The 19500-nt window shown below is 38.8% G+C and overlaps 2 protein-coding genes across 7 annotated transcripts in view; both read left to right on the top strand.

Moving 5' to 3' along the window:
• ZNF507 (zinc finger protein 507) overlaps window positions 1-14328 on the top strand; it is a 37679-nt gene extending 23351 nt beyond the window's left edge. For all 3 annotated transcript variants that reach the window (XM_050771979.1, XM_050771980.1, XM_050771978.1), the window contains 2 exons: window positions 12748-12882; window positions 12998-14328. In XM_050771979.1, coding sequence (XP_050627936.1) covers window positions 12748-12882; window positions 12998-13364 — 502 coding nt within the window. In that variant the 3' untranslated portion in view covers window positions 13365-14328. The remainder of the gene's footprint in view (window positions 1-12747; window positions 12883-12997) is intronic.
• PDCD5 (programmed cell death 5) overlaps window positions 1-19500 on the top strand; it is a 1006786-nt gene that overhangs the window by 789976 nt on the left and 197310 nt on the right. The window lies entirely within an intron of this gene.

Below are 19500 nucleotides of genomic sequence, written 5' to 3'. Positions count from 1 at the left end.
CTACACTGGCTTTCTTTGGGTTGCCGAAGTAGCTTCTTTGCATTGGGAAGAAATCATTTTTTATACAGATACATATCGGGTTTTATTGGGTAACAGAAATTGTGCTTCTTTGGACATTCCAAAGCCTGCATTCAGCAATGGCCATATTTACAGGCCACTCTAGGAGTCCAGCAATCACACTGTTAGGGTGTTCACTTCTTTCCTCATGTCATGTGTATGGCTTTGCCTTGGTAGAGGAGTCCCAAATGGCTCTGTCATCAGGAGCATCCAGCAGCTCCACCAAGGAAGCAAAGCAGAATCATGAGAGGTGGTGTCATGATCAGTGTGCTCTTTTGTCAGTGTGGTTTCGTTTTGGTTTAAGACTTTTTTTGCCCAATGGATGGGGCGGGATAGGAAGGAGCAGTTTACCCTACGTGGAAATATGGTTGGTGCTGGTCTGTTGGTGAGGTGGTTAGAAATGATTTGTTAGACATAACCTCTGTTTCAAAACATATTTTCTTTTTTTTAATGTTTTTGTTTTGTTTTTTAATAAATCTTATTGTATATATTGGAGGTTAACAATATGATGTATAGAATATAGATAGTAAAATGGTTACTATAGTGAAGCAAATTAGCGTATCTATCATCTTACATACTTTTTTGTGGCAAGAGCAGCTAAAATCTACTTATTTAACAAAAATTCCTAATACAGTACATTTTGATTATAGTCCTTATGCTGTGTATTAGATCTCTAGACAAATTCATCCTATATACATGCTGCTTTGTATGCCAGAATCTTCTCTCCCTCCCCACCCCCAGCCCCTTGTAACCACTCCTTCCTTCTCTCTCTGTGTGTGTATTGGACTTTTAAGTAACATTGAGCAATACTTGTCTTTCTGTGTCTGGCTTATTAGCATGAGGCCTCCAGGCCCATCCATCTTGTGGCAAAAGGCAGGATCTCCCTTTTTAAGGTGGAATGATGTGTGTGTGTGTGTGTGTGTGTGTGTGTGTGTGTGTGTGTGTGTCGCGCGCATGCCACGTTTTCTTTATCCATTTGTCCATCAGTGGACACTTAGGTCGTTTCCATACCTTGGTTTTTGTGAAGAATGCTGCACTGAGCATGGAAATGCAGATACCTGGTAAGGTGGCGATTTCATCTCCTACACAGAAGAGGGATTTCTGGGTCATGTGGTAGTTCTATTTTTAATTTCTTTAGGAACCTCCATACTAGTTTTCATGGCTGTACCAATCTACATTATCACCAACAGTGTAGTAGGATTTCCTTTTCCCTACACCCTTGCCAACATTTGTTCTCTCTTTTGTCTTTGATAATAGTCATCCTAACAGGTTATCATTTCATAGTGATTTTAATTTGTGTTTCTCTGATGATTCGTGATGTTGAGTACATTTTCATATCACTGTTGCAGTTTTTATGTCTTTGGAGAAATATCTTTTCGGGTCCTTTGCTCATTTTTTAATCAAGTTATAAGTGTTGATTATAGATTTTGGATATTAACCCCTTATCAGATATGTGGTTTGCAAATTTTTTTTGCAGTCCTTAGGTTGCTCTTTCCTTTTGTTGATTGTTTTCTTTGCTGTACAGAAGTTTTTTGGTTTGATGTTGTCCCTTTTATTTGTACTTTTGTAGCCTGAGCTTTTGGTGTCATATCCAAAAAATCATTGCCACTGCAGCGAGATTTTTCCCTGTACTCTCTTCTAGGAGTTTGACAGTTTCTGATATTCCATTCAGCTATTTTATCCATTTTGAGTTGATTTTTGTGGATGATGTAAGATATGGATCCACTTTAATTCTTTTGCATGTGGATATCCAGTATTCCCAGCACCATTTATTGAAGAGACTATTCTTCTTCATTATGTCCTCTTGGTGCCCTTGTCAACTATTCATTGACTGTGTATGTTTAGATTGATTTCTGGGCCATTTATTCTGTTCCATGGATCTGCATTTCTGTTTTTATGTCCTTACCATACTGTCAAAACATATTTTCTGTCATTTCTCCTTTTTCTGGGTACTACATTTATAGATCAGAGCCTTAAAAATGGCTGTGCCCGGCCAGGCGCAGTGGCTCATGGCTGTAATCCCAGCACTTTGAGAGGCCGAGGCAGGTGGATCACCTGAGGCCAATAGTTCGAGACCAGCCTGACCAACATGGAGAAATCCTGTCTCTACTGAAAATACAAAATTAGTCAGGTGTAGTGGCACGTGCCTGTAATCCCAGCTACTCAGGAGGCTGAGGCAGGAGAATCACCTGAATCTGGGAGGGGGAGCTTACGGTGAGCCAAGATTGATTGCGCCATTGCACTCCAGCCTGGGCAACAAGAGTGAAACTCCATGTCAAAAAAAACAAACAAACAAACAAAAAAACGCTGTGCCCCACAGCCCAGGAACGTTCTTATCTCTGGAAAGGAAGGGGAGGCAATTGAGGTGAGGCACACAGGGAGTCTCAAAGGTATATTGGTAATGTTCTGTGTCTCAACTAGGAGTGTTCATTGTTTATCATTATTATTATTATTTTTATTATTATTATTATTTTTGTTTTTGTTTTGAGATGGAGTCTCGCTCTGTCGCCCAGGCTGGAGTGCAGTGACGTGATCTTGGCTCACTGCAAGCTCTGCCTCCCAGGTTCATGCCATTCTCCTGCCTCAGCCTCCCAAGTAGCTGGGATTACAGGTGTCCACTACCGTGCCTGGCTAATTTTTTATATTTTTAGCAGAGACAGGGTTTCACCGTGTTAGCCAGGATGGTCTCAATCTCCTGACCTTGTAATCCGCCCGCCTCGGCCTCCCGAAGTGCTGGATTACAGGCATGAGGCACCGCGCCCGGCCCATTCTTTATTATTATTAAGGAGTCTTGGGGGGAAATGAACTCTGCCCTAAAGAATAATCTGCAATGCATTTATATTGATGTACAAGATAATTTGTTATAGCGTTGCTTATAATGTCAGAAATATCAAAAACCTCTAGCTCTATGCTACTTAGTAGAGTGGTTAAATTAGGATATTTTCGTAGGATGGAACGTTATACCCCATTGAAAATGCATAATTTTTAACTTGAGAAAATACTCATGGAACATTGTCAAAAGTAGGATTAAAAATCGATAGTATGATTCTACTTTTGCTTCAGATCTACATATGTACATTTAAAAAGACCAGAAAGCTATGCAAGTAATTTTTTAGAATTTGTCTTTATACTTGCCTATATTCCATTTTTATGCAAAGAATATAGATTATATAATCAGAAAAGGGTTTAAATAAAGAGATAGCATTTGCTGACCAGTTGAGTGGACAGGAATTGGCTCAGTAATTTAAAACAACAATCCATAAGCAAAGGGCTCTGATAGCATGGCAAATCAGATAACCCACAATGCTCCAAATGAAGAAAAGGCATTTTTTTCAGCTGTCAGTTCTGCAGGCCGAAAAGTTTGAGGGCCTGGCCCTGGCTTCTAGTGAAGGTTTTTGTGCTACGACACAACATGGCGGAGAAAGTCACAAAAGGGGGGACACATGCGAAGAACCAAAGAACTGAGGGGTGTCTTGGCTTCATAACACCCCACTCTCAAGAGAACTAATTCATTCCGAGAGCCAGTTCGGTCTTGGAAGAGCAGGAACTCACCTACCACTGAGAGAACACCACCAACATCCCATTTATAAGGGATCCACCCCCAAACACAGAAACCTCCCATGAGGCCCTTCCTCCCAGTACAGCCATATTGGGGATCAAATTTCAACGTTAGTTTTGGTGTTGACAGACAGACCATATCTAAACTGTGGTGCTGTGTCTTAGTCCATTCAGGCTGCTATAACAAAATGCCTTAGACTGGGTAATTTATGAACAACAGAAATGTGTTGCTTACGGTTCTGGAGGCTGGGAAGTCCAAGCTCAAGGTGTCAGAAGCTTTGATGTCTGATGAGGGCCTGCTCCCTACTTCATAAATAACACCTTTTTGCAGCATCCTGATACTGGAAGGGGCAATAAAGCTCCCCTGAGCCTCTTTTATAAGGGCACTAATCCCATTCACAAGGCCTCTGCCCTCATGACCTAGTCACCTTCCAAAGGCCACACCTCTTAATACTATCCCTTTGGGGATTAAGTTTCCACTTAGGAATTTCAGCGGGGGGCACGAACACATACATTCAGATCATACCACTCACATTCACAAGGCCTCTGCCCTCATGATCTAGTTACCTTCCAAAGGCCCCACCTTAATACTATCCCTTTGGAGGTTAAAGTTTCCACACAGGAATTTCAGGCAGGCGGGGGCGGGGGTGGGAGGCGGGGGACACGTAAATTCAAATCATACGACACTTAGAAACTTTGAGAAATAAAATGTTTTGTCTCTTTGTAAGAGACTTATCGAGTGGTTTGAATAGTGCTTGCCTTCTCATTGTGTCCTTTACAGTCTAGAATGAGCATCTTTCCTATGCTTTGGCAAGTGGTCAGTTGTCCTTTCTAAGAAATTGTCTCCAAGAGTTCATTTAATGCAGACTTTTTTGCTGCCATAACTTCCTTCAGGAACTACATACCTCGTTGTTAAATTCACTTTCAGTAAGATCCTCTGGCTGCATATCCCAAGTTTTCTTCAGTGTCAGCAGTGTCAGCATTCCTGTGGCCAATTATTTATTTGTTCTAGAATTCATTTACATTTATGTCTAATTTTGCTTCCAGCATTATCACTTTGTGGGTTTTTGCTGCACTTCAATTTTGTTGGCCAGTTCCTCTCTTGTGACTATCCATTTTCATAACATGTCCTGCAGGTTTAACGTTGGGAGATAAGGATGCAGCATAACTACATGCTTTGCTGTTGGGGAGTGAACTGCATAGCACAGTGACCAGTCACCAGCTTTGAAAGGCTTGCTTGGTCACTGGGCATGATACATCTCTGTTTACATAGTAGACAGAAGAGCTGCCAGTGAAGTTTGTTCTCTGCAGTTACTCACAGTTCATATTCCCATAGTAGTTAATAACTGAAATTTGAACCATGCTGTTGGGGGACTGATAATGTTTAACTAAGCCATAGTAACTGAAATTCATGCAGCTCGGAACCGTGCAACGCAAGGACCACACACACACACACACACACACACACACACACACACACACACACTCTCTCACTCATTGTTAGGCTTGTTCTTGTATATTTTATTTTTTCCATTGCTATTATAAATTGTTTTTTCCTTCTTCTAGCATTTTGCTAGCATTTTAATATTGTTTCTGTATAAGAAAGTTGTTGATCTGTATAGAATGTTAGATTTGTGGCTTTACTTAGTTAACAGTTTTTAATTTTCTATTGGATTGTTAAGGTATATCATTACATTATCTGCAAATCATTTTCTCATACTTCCCTTTCTGTTTATAGCTTTTCTTTCTTTCTTTTTTTTTTTTATTTTTTATTTTTTCTTGAGACAGAGTCTTGTCTGTCACCCAGGCTGGAGTGCGTTGGTGCAGTGGTATGATCTTGGCTCACTGCAACCTCCATCTCCTGGGTTCAAGAGATTCTCATGCCTCAGTCTCCCAAGTAGCTGGGATTCCAGGCACCCGCGACCATGCGTGGCTCATTTTTGTATTTTTGGTAGAGATGGGGTTTTACCATGTTGGCCAGGCTGGTCTCAAACTCACGACCTCAGGTGATCCGCCCACCTCATCCTCCCACAGTGCTAGGATTACAGGTGTGAGCCACCACACTCGGAGTATACCTCTTCTTTCTTTCCCTCGTCTGATTGTCCTAGCTGGTACCTCCACAACACTGCATAACAGTGGGGATAGTAAATGTCCTTGTTCTGTTCTTGAATTTAATAGAAATGCTTCTGGTGGTTCCTAATTAAGCTTGACACTAGTTTTGTAGTTGAGAAAGTTATATTTTGATGATACTGAAGAATTACCCATCTACCTTATTTTGTAGAGAAGTTTTATTAAGAATGTGTATTGGGTTAGGTGTTGTTGGTTTAAGTGCCTCCTGAGTATGGCAGTAGGAAATACACAGCTATACCCATGGAGTATATTTGTAAAAAAAAAAAAAGAAAGAAAGAAAAAGAAAGAAAATTAAATATGACCTTGAATCTAATGAAATGAAATCTGTAGATCATTGGTTCCCAACTAAGGGTGCTTTTGCCCCCTCAGAGGACATTTGCCAGTGTCTGGAGACATTACTGTGTTTGTCACAATTGACGGAGAAAGCGCTAATGGCATTTAGTGAGTAGAGGCCAGCGATGCTGCTGGACAACCTGCAGTGCCCCAGACAGCTGTCACAGTGAAGAATTACCTAGCCCCAAATGTCAGGAATGCAGAAGCTGAGAAACTTTTTTCTAGATCTCACTTCCAGTTCACAAGAAACATGAAGGACACAGGGACATGATAAACGACATCACCAGAAAGTCCTCAGTGTAGTCCATGTGGTGAGAGATTCTGCAAGACAGATGGCCTGATATCTTCAACAGATACATGCATGAGGGGTGACGGGAAAGAAAGAAGAGATATTATAGATTAAAAGAGACTTAAGAGACTTACCAACCAAATATGAAATGTAGATCTCATTTGGATCCTAATTTGAATAAGACATGTCTGCAAAAATCAAGCAACTTTTTAAGTTAGGAGACTGCATGAAACAAGATTAGCAAAATGCCAACAATCAGTTATTGAAACTGGATGGTACGGATTCGTCATATTTTTATTTATAATTTTGCCTTTGTTTAACGATTTCCATAATCAGAAATTTAAAAATGAATATTGATTTTTTTAGATTTAGTCTCAGCAACACCAGCGAAAATATGCCTTTTCTCTTCCAATCCTTTCAAATGGTGACTCATAATAATGAAGCTCCTAATACTGAACTGTCTGTATTCCTAGAATAAGTCTCCCCTAGAAGAATGAGCACATGCTGGTGCACAAATTAAAGTTTATAGACTGTGTTCCTAGAAGCTTTAAGTGCCTAAAATTTTTATGCAAAGATGATTGTCAATTGTCAGAATTATATATTCTGCATAAAATAGAGAATTAAATGGAATTCCACCAATTCCATCCAATGTGAAATGCTAGGCAGCTTATTGTGGTCAATAAATACTTTATTGTAGAAAGTTTAAATTGTAACAGTAGCCTTCCATAATTCAAATTTTATAAAAATATATGTATTTTTAAATACTGGAAAATAAACATCAAAATAATAATAATGGTTATATCTAGTGAAAAGGCTATGATTGATTTTTATTTTATTTTTTTTCCTGTATATTTCTAATTTTCTAGAGTGAATTTTTGAAATCAGGAAAAAAGTTATTTACAAAATTAAAGCAGTTCACCTATCACCCAAATCTTGGTTTCTGATACCTTTTTCCAATAGAAAGAACTAGAGAAATTATCAGTCTAGTCTAGGACTGGTGGGGAATATGCAAGGTGATCTTGGAGCGTCTCATAGGACCAGCAAGTAAGGAAGTGCTTAAGAAACAAAACTCGGGGTGTGGCAGAAGGACATGGGAGCCAACCACAGAGGCCCAGGGGGCAAGGCTGGAGGAGTTTGAGCAACAAAATAAATAGTGCAATACAGAATTATACCCCAAAGTATAAAATACCCATGTGTCCATACTGATGTACATAAATGGTTGAATAAATAGGTGGGTGAGAATAGACACATCCCGTGCAGAAGAATTCCACATAATTGATGTAGATACCCCTCCCTCGAGGAGGCGGGTGATCATCCCAGCTCTTAAGTGTGGGCTGCACACAGTGACCACCTTCCCAGTGGTATGCTATGGAAACAGGGTTGAGAAAGAGGAGCTTGTCCCTGGAAAAACCTGAGCTCAGCCAGGGGAGGAATGTCAGGGGCAAGTTCTCCTGAGAGTGGGATGTCGGGAGGACGGCCCTTTTCCTTTGTGGCCTTTCTCCCAAGAACTAATCAGCTTAGTCTAACCGTGAAAAAAACAGCAGACAGCCCCAACTTGAGGGACATTTACAAAATATCTGACCCATGTTCCTCAGATCTGTCAAGGGCATTAAAAACAAGGCAAGTTAGCCAGACTTGGTGGCTCAACGCCTGTAATCCCAGCACTTTGGGAGGCCGAGGCGGGCGGATCATCTGAGGTCAGGAGTTAGAAACCAGCCTGGCTAACATGACGAAACCCTGTGTCTACTAAAAACGCAAAAATTAGCCAGGCGTGGTGGCGCACGCCTGTAATCCCAGCTACTCCGGAGGCTGAGGCAGGAGAATCGCTTGAACCTGGGAGGCGGAGGTTGCAGTTTGCCGAGACCACACCACCGCACTGCAGCCTGGGCGCCAGAGTGAAAATGCGTCTCAAAAGAGACAAGGCAAGTAGGAGAAACAATTGCAGTCTAGAAGATCCTAAGGAGACGTGAGGACTAAAAGCCATGTTGTGTCCTGGATGGGGTCGTGGAACAGAAACAGGATGTTAAGTACAAACCAGGGAAATCCGAATAAAGTGTGGACTTCAGTTAATAATGATGTAAGGAACATTGGCTCCTGATTTGTGACAGATGTACCCCAGGAATGTAACATGTTAACAGTAAGGGAAATAACTTTTCTATGTATCTGTATCTATATCTGTAACTATTCTAAAATGAGAAGCTTTTTTTTCTTTCTTTTTTTTTAAGGAAAACAGTAAACAGTTCTCTCTTATTTTTAAAAGGTTGGAATAACATTAGAGATGTTCTATAGGATACATTTGCGATTTCTGGTGTTTACTTTCTGACCCAGTTTTCGCAAAAGTATGAAATTCTTGTTGCATAAGTCTGACTTGTCATTGGGGGATCATTCCGGATAAAGAATTTTCAGGTGAGGCCTCAGGACCACAGTCTGAATGTAAGTTAGGAGGCAGGTGTCTGAAGAGCCAGCATTTCGTGTCTGTTTCCCCTTAGCATAACATAAAAATTAACGTATGAGAGCCCGACATGGAAAGGCACCTTGGTAGAGGCACTAGGTGGAAGGGAGTGGGCATCTCTTGGCTGGCATCGAGCTGGGTGCCCAGCCACCATGGCGCAGGGCAGTTGCCCTTCTCAAGCAACTGATCCAGAGACATTTGAGCAGGGGACTGTAACCACACTATAGTACACACCACCACCGTGTGACAGTCACAGATACAGACACTGAGTTTAATGGTTTGGGGGTGGAAAAGTTGCCAGCTGCCCACCCTCTGATAAAGATGTTAGTGAAAATATTATAGATTTATTGAGGTTTGTCAAAAAATGGCTGCATCTCAGATATCAATGGGCAAAGTAAAATGAATTAAGATTAGTTTTTTTTTTTTTTTTGTAGATAACCAAGAATAAAATGTAGTGATTTTATTTTATTATACCAGCTGTAATAAAGTTTTAAGGAGAATGCAGGCTGTAAAAGCTTAAAAGAGGAACAATTTTTTAAATATTTAAATAATGAAACGTCAAACATTTTACCACATTTTGAAGAAATAAAACATTGTAGATACAGCTAAAGCTTCAATGTCTTACTTCTTCAACCCTTCCTCCTGAGAGGTATCCCATTGTCTTGATAGTGATGTGTATCATTTCAGGTATTCGTGAATAACTTTTCTATGTACATAACATATATGTATGTGTATATACATATATATGGATGTATTAAGCAATACATTCTGTTGGTTTTGGTGTTTCAACTATTTAAGTTAAAAGCCTAACAGGTCTTTTTATTTTTCTTTTCACTGATCATTATTGACATTGGTTCCTGGTGCTAAGTGTAGATCTCTATGGGGATTTTTTGGTTGTTTTTTTTTTCAACCCCACTTCATAACATTCCACTATATGAAAATAAACCAATTTGTTTTCATATCCTTGTGGAAGAACAGGGGCTGTGGGTTGTATCCTTTTTTGCTCTTCATGGCTAGGATGATTCTTGTATGTGTTTCCTTGTGAACACCAGAATTGTGGGGCTACAGGTGTGTGCCACTTCAGCCTTAATAGATATTGCCAAATTGTTCTTCAGAGTGCCATACATAAAATTTGTACATTTCCATTTTTCCACATCTCTGAAAAATCTTACCAGATTTATCAGATTCCACATCTTATCAGACTTACTTATCTTTGCCAATCTGAGGGGTGTGATACATTTCCCTGATTGTTAGTGATGAGATTGAACATCTTTTCATATAGTTGAGTTTATTAGAAGTTCTATCAAGAATTGCCTATTTGGGCCGGATATGGTAGCTCATGCCTATAATCCTAGCACTTAAGGAGTATGAGGCGGGAGGATCACTTGAGCCCAGGAGGCCAAGACTGCAGTGAGCCATGATCGCACCACTGCACTCAAGCCTGGGCAACAGAGCAAGACCCTGTCTCAAAAAAAAAAAAAAAAAAAAAAAAAAAGAACTGCCTGTGTATTGCCTGTAAGTGGGCTGGTATTTCTTGAGATCAGAGGCCTTTGGCCTTGGGCCTGATTCCTCAGGGTGTATAAAAAAAGAATACTGCTGCATGCTATCACAAAGTTAAATTGGAGGTGGGTCAGAATAAGAGTTTAGTCTTTGCCCGTATTTAATTGTTTTATTTACTCCTATGCCGTTTGATTTTCTTTGTGCCTCGTTATTGCTGACTGTGTCTCTTATTGGTGTAGGAAAGAGTTCAGGTAAGTTACCTGATTTTGTTAGGTTTGTAATTAAGTATTTAACAAAAATGTCTTTGGAAAAGTGCATTTGCAGTTTCCTAAAAAGATGACAGTTTTACAGTACGACCCAGTAATTATGCTCCTAGGTATTTGCCCAAATGATGACAACTTTTATCCTTATAAAAACTTGCGCTTTCCTTATAAAAACCTGCGCTTGCTGGGAAGCTAACGCAGGAGGATTGCTTGAGCCCAGGAGTTTGAGACTACAGTGAGCTCTGGTCATGCCACTAGACTCCAACCTGGGCAACAGAGTAAGACCCAGTCTCAAAAGCAAAGCAAAACAAAACAACTTTGCACATGAATGTTCATATCAGCAATTATTCGTATTCGCAAAAAACTGGAAGCAACCAAGATATTGTTCAGCAGGTGAGTGAACAAACTATGGTACATCCACACAATGTAATATTACTCAGCAGTAAGAATGATCAACCCCTGACAGACATGGAAAAACCGTACATGCATATTGCTATGATTCCAATTATGTGATGTTCTGGGAAAGGCAAAACTATGGAGTCAATAAAAAAATCAGTGGTTGCCAGGGATTCAGGGGCAGGAAGGAAGGATGAAAAGGTGGAGTACAGGGCATTTTTAGGGCAGTGAAACTATTCATATGACACTGGAATGGTAGATTCATGGCATTATACCTTTGTCAAAACACAGAATTGGCTGGGCATGGTGGCTCACACCTGTAATCTCAGCACTTTGGGAGGTTGGGCAGATCACTTGAGTCCAGGAGTTCGAGACCAGCCTGGACGACATAGTGAAACCCCATCTCTATCAAAAATATAAAAATTAGTCAGGCATGGAAGTGCACGCCTGTAATCCCAGCTGCTCAGGAGTTTGAGGCACGAGAATCACTTGAATCCAGGAGGCAGAGGTTGCAGTGAGCCAAGATTGCAACAGAGCAAGACTGCACTCCAGCCTAGGCAACAGAGCAAGACTCTGTCTCAAAAAACAAAAACAAAACAACCCACAGAATTGTACAACACAAATAGCGGACCCTAATGTAAACTATGGACTTTTGTTAATAAAAAATGTATCAATATAGATTCATCATTTATAACCAATATAGCACACTGATATTAATAATGGGAGGAATTTGGAGCAGGGGAGGAGGAGGCATGTGAGAACTCAGTTCTATCTGACCAGTTTTTTTTGTAAACCTAAAGACATCTAAAAAATAAAGTATATTAATTTTTCTAAAAATCCTTCATTGTTAAATTCAGATTTTACCAAGTGTACCCAACTATGTGGAACAATTGTTTTTTAATAGAAACTTTTTAAGATTATTTGTTTTTTTTGTTTTTTGGGTTTTTTTTTTTTGTTTTTTTTTTTTTTTGAGACGGAGTCTCGCTCTGTCACCCAGGCTGGAGTACAGTGGCCGGATCTCAGCTCACTGCAAGCTCCGTCTCCCAGGTTTATGCCATTCTCCTGCCTCAGCCTCCCGAGTAGCTGGGACTACAGGCGCCCGCCACCTCGCCCGGCTAGTTTTTTTGTATTTTGTAGTAGAGACGGGGTTTCACCGTGTTAGCCAGGATGGTCTCGATCTCCTGACCTCGTGATCCGCCCGTCTCGGCCTCCCAAAGTGCTGGGATTACAGGCTTGAGCCACCGCGCCCGGCCTAAGATTATTTGTTTTATTTATGAAATCTAAATTGTTGAAGCTTTTTCAAGATGACTGCTTCCATTTTTTGTGGGTCTGTAAAGAGTGCAGAGTTCATGTTGAAAATCATTTCATTCCTTTTTGCTTTCTCAAGTAGTAGAGTGGTATAAAGTATTAATTGTGTAAGTTTTTCTTTGTGTGATTAATTTAGAGCAAATATTTTGCATATTACTACATCAAAAATCTTTCCAAATATTGTAATAACTAAAGTAATCTGGAATGTTTGTCTTGATTGTTACTCATTCTTTATCATATAAAACACCTTCTTTCATTGATTCCAGGACATCTATTCTAGGACCTCTCTGAAATCAGTGTACCTCTTAGAATGATTCTAAGTAACATCTTAGATTCAGTGAAATACGATATGTCTAATAAGGGTCCGGAAGAAGGGCTATAATGATTGTTACAGAATCATGATAATTTTTCACTGGTGTTATGGGACCGTTCTTATTTTCCTTTGCCTGCCTGTCTTCCAGATGCTCTCTGTGTGGGTATGTGTGTAGCCATCCTCCTTCTTTGAAGTCTCATATGTGGAAACATGCAAGTGACCAAAATTACAACTACGAACAAGTAAACAAGGCTATTAACGACGCAATTTCACAAAGTGGCAGGTATTTCATCCTACCCCCTCCCTTTATTGCTATATGTAAATTAAAGCCAGGATTAAATCTACTAGTTCTACATTATAGCCTCCTCACGGTGTGGTGTGTTTGTTTTGTTTTTAAGAGTTCTGGGGAAATCCCCTGGAAAGACTCCATTAAAGAGCAGTGAAGAGAGTTCTGATCCCATCACTGGAAGTTCGGAAAATGCAGTGTCATCTGCAGAACTGATTTCCCAGACTCCCACTGAAGTTCTGGGTCCCAGCGAGAATGAAAAACTGAGCCCTACAAGTAATACCTCATATAGTTTAGAAAAAATCTCCAGTCTGGCCCCTCCTGGTATGGAGTACTGCGTTTTACTCTTCTGCTGTTGTATTTGTGGTTTTGAATCAACCAGCAAAGAAAACCTCTTGGATCATATGAAAGAGCACGAGGGTGAAATTGTAAACATCATCCTGAATAAGGACCACAACACAGCTCTAAACACAAATTAGGTGGAATAATGACTCAAACACGAAAGCAGTAGAAGAGGATTCCTTCACCACAGTTTCACATTTGCGCTGTCAAACAACTTCCTAGCCACAGAAGAAATCATTGATGTGATTTTCGAGAAAATGACAGATGTGACTTTGGAACCAAACTTGTAATAAAAGGAATTCCAAATGGACAAGCAGTAATGATATTTAAATATTTTGAGTGAGGGGGAGTGGGTCGAAGAGGAAGCAGAGGTGTAATCCTGTATTAACCCTCTGTCACCCCTTCTTAGTGTTGAGTGTATTTATTAAAGCTTATTAGAGTGTAGAAATGCAAGCAAAAGAGTTAAGAAAGGGCTTTTCAGGAACCATTCTAAAAGTCATAAAAAGGTCACAGTCTGAAGCAGAGCTTAGTTTTCTTCTCACTTCTCAAATGCAGACTGTGAGGCCTCCAGTGAGAAATGGGAGGCACTTCTGGGAGGGGTGTTTTCAGTGTCACCAACAGAGTCAACAAGGAAACATAATTAGAGGGCTTTGAAATGATCTACTGAAATCCCTAAATTGATAGAAATGCATCATACTCAATCTAGGACATGTTTTAAGGAATAACCTTAAAAAAGAAAAGACCTCTCAATTCAAAACTAGATTGTAAATAGGCATTCAAGAAGTGTTGTCTTAAATTTACAATGAATTTCTTGTGAGCCGAGGGCGAAACAGGTGAATTCCCACCAGACTCAAACCAGATCTCAGTTCATAGTAATGCTAAATCGTCTTGCGTGTCCTCAGAGGTTCTTTTCAGTGTCTGTTAGAATTTGGCATACTTTCTCCATAGTGCATAGACCTTCTAATACTTTCTGCTAAATGAGACCACACTTGTTATCTGAAAGTGTAAAAGAAACCATGTATGAAAATTTACATTTGATCATCCTGCACTGGAAATAGTTGGAACTATTTCCAAAAATCCCTTAGGGGATGAGGGGTGAAATTTAGAAGCTGCTGAAAATGAGTACTGCTGTGTTGAGCTTTTCCTTCCTGGGATATATTAATTTAGTTATATTTAGCAGAAGAGGAATATAACCAAATGTGACTAAAATTAATAGCAAAAATTCAGGTTGTTTGTAAAAATTTTAATAACAAATAGCATTTGGCAAGTCTATAGGATTCCTCCTATCTGGGAAATTCTGTTTTGTTAAGAGTGCGACAGGACATATGGAAAACCGATGCAAAGTGCTTAAGCATTAAAACTCACCATCAAATAGATGTAGTCTTATTAATTACACATTTTGTGATTTAATTATTTCAAGGAGTGAAGAAAACAGGGTGTTTTTGTTTTTGTAGTTCTGATTACTCATTTAGGCATTGTTTTGTTAAAGTAAATTCTGCCTACAAGTGAAAAGGTCGGTGCGCTCTTCCGTGCACCATCCTCATGGTGCTATTTCCGAATATCTGAATATTGATTTCTAACACCTGAGATGAGGCTGTGACCGATCAACTTGGAACACTGTGAAGGTTTTCAAATGGGATACGCTGTAGGCACATTTTAGGAAGAATTCTGTTCCCAAAGTCCAGGTATGATTGGATTAATATTTATAAAATTATTACTAGGAATTATTTAAGTGGGGCCAGGCATCTTGCAACATTTTATGATTTGTTGGTTTTTTTTTTTTTTTTTTCTTTCTAATCTCATTTTGGTGATATTTAAGCAAACATAAATGATTGTAACTTTGCAGCCTTTTTATTTAGGTAGCTTTAATTTATTTATGAAAGTTAATCCATTTCTGATACATGGTTTTTAAAAATATGAAATGGATTTATATATACTGTATTCCTCAAATCCACTGAATGTGGACTTATATGCATTTTCTCCTTTTTTCAGAATGGAAACATTTTAATTTCAAATTCAAATAAAACATTTAAAATGGCTTCATTATTATTACCCATACTGTTGCCACTCATATTGTAAGTCAGTTTTTTCATTGCTGGTACAATGACTCAGTATTTCTTTATAAAAATATGTTGTTCTGAAAATCAACAACCTTAGAAGAATTTTGTTTTATAATATTTCCTTGGCTTTAGTTTTATGTCATTTTTAGAAAATAATAATAAGCGTCCCCAAAATTTCAAAGATGTGAACTTTTAAATTACCTTTCTTTATTTCTTTAAACTAATTCCATTGATTGTTACTTAAATTTTCCACTTGGAATCATGGATTTAAAATTTCCCCACCTCATGGGGAAAAAACTAACCCAGAAGTTCAAAGCCTCTAAAGTTTCGTTTGATTCTGGCCTTAGAATTGTCCTTAAAAGCTTTCTCCTGGCCCATAGGAGGAAGCATATATCAAGGAGGTTCTTTACCTTCCCATTATCATTTTGTGGCAAGCCTTAAGTTAACAAATGTGTCTACCAAGAACAATTGAGTTTTCTAAAAGTGATAATGAAGATTATGCAATTATAATTGTAGCAGAGATAGCTATTAAAAAGTAGCCTGGGCACAGCAGCTCACACCTGTAATCCCAATACTTTAGAAGGCCAAGGCTGGAGGACTGCTTGAGTCCAGAAGTTTAAGACCAGCCTGGGCAACAAGGGGAGACCCCATCTCTACAAGAAATTAAAAATTAGCCAGGCATAGTTAGTTGGCATGTGCCTGTACCCCAGCTACTCAGGAGGCTAAGGTGGGAGGATCACTTGAGCCTGGGAGATAGAGGCTTCCAGTGAGCCATGATGGCACCATTGCACTCCAACTGGGGTAACAGATGAGGTCCTGTTACCCACCACCGCCCCCCACCCCGCGAAAAAAAAATTCAGTAGCAATTCCTTCATAGGAATAACATTTTATTTATTGGTATTAGACTTATTAGACAGAGCTCACAGTATTTGCTTTCTCCTCTGAACACTTAAAAAATTCTAAGATGTGATAGTGAAAATAGCTTTGAAAAGAAACTGCATATGGCAAAGGTGGGGAGGGGGGAAGATGATGCATTCTGATCATTATAAAGAATACTTTTCAGGGCTCTATCATTTTCTCCCTTTCTCTAATCATCCAGAATACGGCAGGTGTCCCAGTGTTCAACAGTATCATGCTAATATTCCATTTGATCGGTAGTCCAAGTTCTTTGGCCAGATAGTGCAATGTTGTGACGCCAACCGAAGCCTTTGTTCTGGATCTTTCTTCTATTGAAGGTGGCTGCTGGTGGCTTCATAATTATTTTCTGTTTTTTTCTCACAAAGTAAATGGTGGGCATCCATGTTTACATTGCACCTTCCTGTGCTGTAATTGGCTTGACAAAGACAAGCAGGCTTCTCTGTTGAGACTTATTGTGTTTTTAGTTTTCATAGACACTTATTTAATCTTTTTAAATTGTACAGCAAGGTGCTCTAAGTAATATTCGATAAAATATATTTAATAGAAATTTGCGTTTGATATTCATGAACATGAATACATGTATTTTTTTAAGAAATAAGTATTGTGTAACACTATGGCATTGCTTCTATAGCCAAAGTATAAAAATTTCTGGAATACTGACATGTAAAGACTACAGTTAATTCTGACACTGTATCTTATTAAAATAGGATGATTTGCATTTTGTAAAATTATCCTGCACATCGAGCTGCATGCCTTAAAGCTGAAACTCTAGGACTGTGTTCATGGGAGAACAGTTCATCTGTTCAGAACAGTGAGGCAAGGTCTGTAGTGCTTCTTTAACTACCTTTGGAAATACTGTACAATGTTAGAATAATTTATTTTGCTTTACAGGAGTTTGTCATGTATTGACTTTAATATTGTATTTTGGTAATAAATTTTTTGTTAAAAAAACTTGCCTCCAAGTTTTATTAACCACGGGTTGTGTCCATTCTTTTCCTGGAAATGATGACTTTATTGCTTAGAAAGTTGTATTTAAATAATTAAAAGCTTCCCAAAGGTTAAACGAAGGTTTATGATGACTCTTGATAACTTGTTAATCTGTTGCTAACTAGCATTAGACTGTTACACGATAAATTGAATAAGCATTTACTTTTTAAAATCATTTTAAAAATTCAGTCTAATTTTGAAGCTTTTTTCCTTGCTACCCAGTTCAGTTTCTCTTCCAAATGTGACACGCTTATATGCTTTCAATTCTGATATAGTCAAAGTGCTAATGACTAGTTCTGCTATTGACAATTAGCATTCCTTAGCGAAGGCCAAAAACTACAGTGATATGTTCACACCTTGATCATTTTGTAATGTATACGGATAGCTGTTGACATCATATTTGTTGCATTGACAAATGAAGCTAATATCATCTGACTGTATTGTGGGTCTGGTTATCCATTTGTGCCCTAGAATCCTGAGCCACCTCAGTTGAAAGTGACCAAAACCAAATATTTCATCCTATGCTTCCCAGGGACAACGTAATCATATCCCCTGTCTTTGAAGAACCCAATCTGAAACTGTGTCACTAACCTCCAAATTAGAGAATCCTAGCATGGAAGCTCTAGAACATATGGTCCAGTGTGGCAGCCACTATAATATGATCTAAGTGTAAAATACATAGCAGTTGCAAAGACTTAGTACAAAAAGAAAGGAAATGTATTAACAGTATTTTATATTGATTACATGTTGAAATGATATTTTGGTTTAAATAAAATATTAAAATTAGTTTTACCCTTTTTTTAATGTAGCTACTAGACAATTTTAAATTACATGTGTGGCTTACATTGTATTTCTTTTGGACAGTGCTGGTACAGAAGAGAGATTAGCAAACTAGGGCCTTCTCTTCAAAGCCAGCATGCCTCCTGTTTTGGCAAATAAAGTTTTATTGGCACACAGCCATGCTTGTGTGTGTACATATCATATACGGCTATTTTCAAGATACAACAGCAGCACTGAGTAGTTGTGACAGAGACTATATGGCCCACAAAGCCTAATTCACCACCTATTTGATAGAAAAAGCCTTCTGACTAGACCTCTGAACTAGAACAATGGTATAATTTGTGCTCTAGAGCTACCAGAAAGAAAATGGCTTTTTACAAAGAAAGCTTTTTATAGTAGTGCTTTATAACTAAATTAGTTTGTTTCTTCCTTTGTAATTTTTATAGTCTACCTATCTCAGGTCTTAACTATATTTGATGACTTGAACCTGTTTCATCTCTGATATTTAAAGCCATGTTTGTTTGAAATGACGATGCATAATTAAATAATAAATCAAAATGCAGCTATAAAAAGTCTCACTTGCCTCCTGACAACTTTATGGTGTTGATGTCAGCCCCCACGGCTTCACCCTGCCAGTGGTGTAGGACTGCAGCACACCGCCTGCACATGTAACCATGGTGCAACGTAACCCCAGTGACTAATCCACTTGGCTGGGGTGACAAGTGAATTGAATAATCCAGGATATAAAGAAAAGAGTCTTAAATGCACCTCTTCATAATGAATAGCATGTGTGACTCCAAAGCCAGCTTCAAAGGTAGGGAGGAGGTGGTAGTTGGCTTTGGTCTAGAGCTGTTGATTAAACTGGCAGAGCTAAGAAAAAGTCCGTACTCTTCTACCTAAATTTCTTCCAAGTCAATCAGTGAATATGTAAAATGAGAACATTTTTGGCCCTGTAAATTCATAGAGAAGTTACTAATTGGTGCCATACGATAGACTGACTTAGGTAGTGTGTTTTGATGTGTATCTTAGAATCCAAATCAGCAGAGCATAAGATGCCGAAACCATTTCCAGAGACCTATGTGTACAGCACAGTCCAGTCTGCATGCTGTGCTAGGGGACTACAGACCTCATTTTTCTAGTGGTACATTAATAAGTATACTGTATCTAGTTTTATTTGAACTAAGTGTTTACGAGAATATGACAGCTTTGGTTTCTTTAATCTCCTGATTTTTTTTTTTCCAATAATGGGTAATCAGTTGAAATTGTTTGCCTTACCAAAGTAGATTATGTAAGTAAGAAGGTTTTCTTTTGAATTAAAAAGTTTTATGTCAGGCATCTAATATAAATTCTTACTGCCATATAACAAAATTGTGTCACATGTGGGTGGCTTTTTGCTCCCTAAGTCAACCAGATTTACACCAGTCGTGTTACTTAATCCAGATAGAAAAGTTGTCATTCTGTAATCATTTGTACAGATCTATATAAGACAGGTACTTCTACAATGCGGTGTTTGTTTTAAAAGGATTCT

This window comes from Macaca thibetana, chromosome 19, assembly GCF_024542745.1.
Source record: "Macaca thibetana thibetana isolate TM-01 chromosome 19, ASM2454274v1, whole genome shotgun sequence".
Lineage (NCBI taxonomy): Eukaryota > Metazoa > Chordata > Mammalia > Primates > Cercopithecidae > Macaca > Macaca thibetana.
The sequence above is the reverse complement of the archived record's forward strand: the minus strand, read 5'-3'. Positions and strand labels throughout refer to the sequence as shown.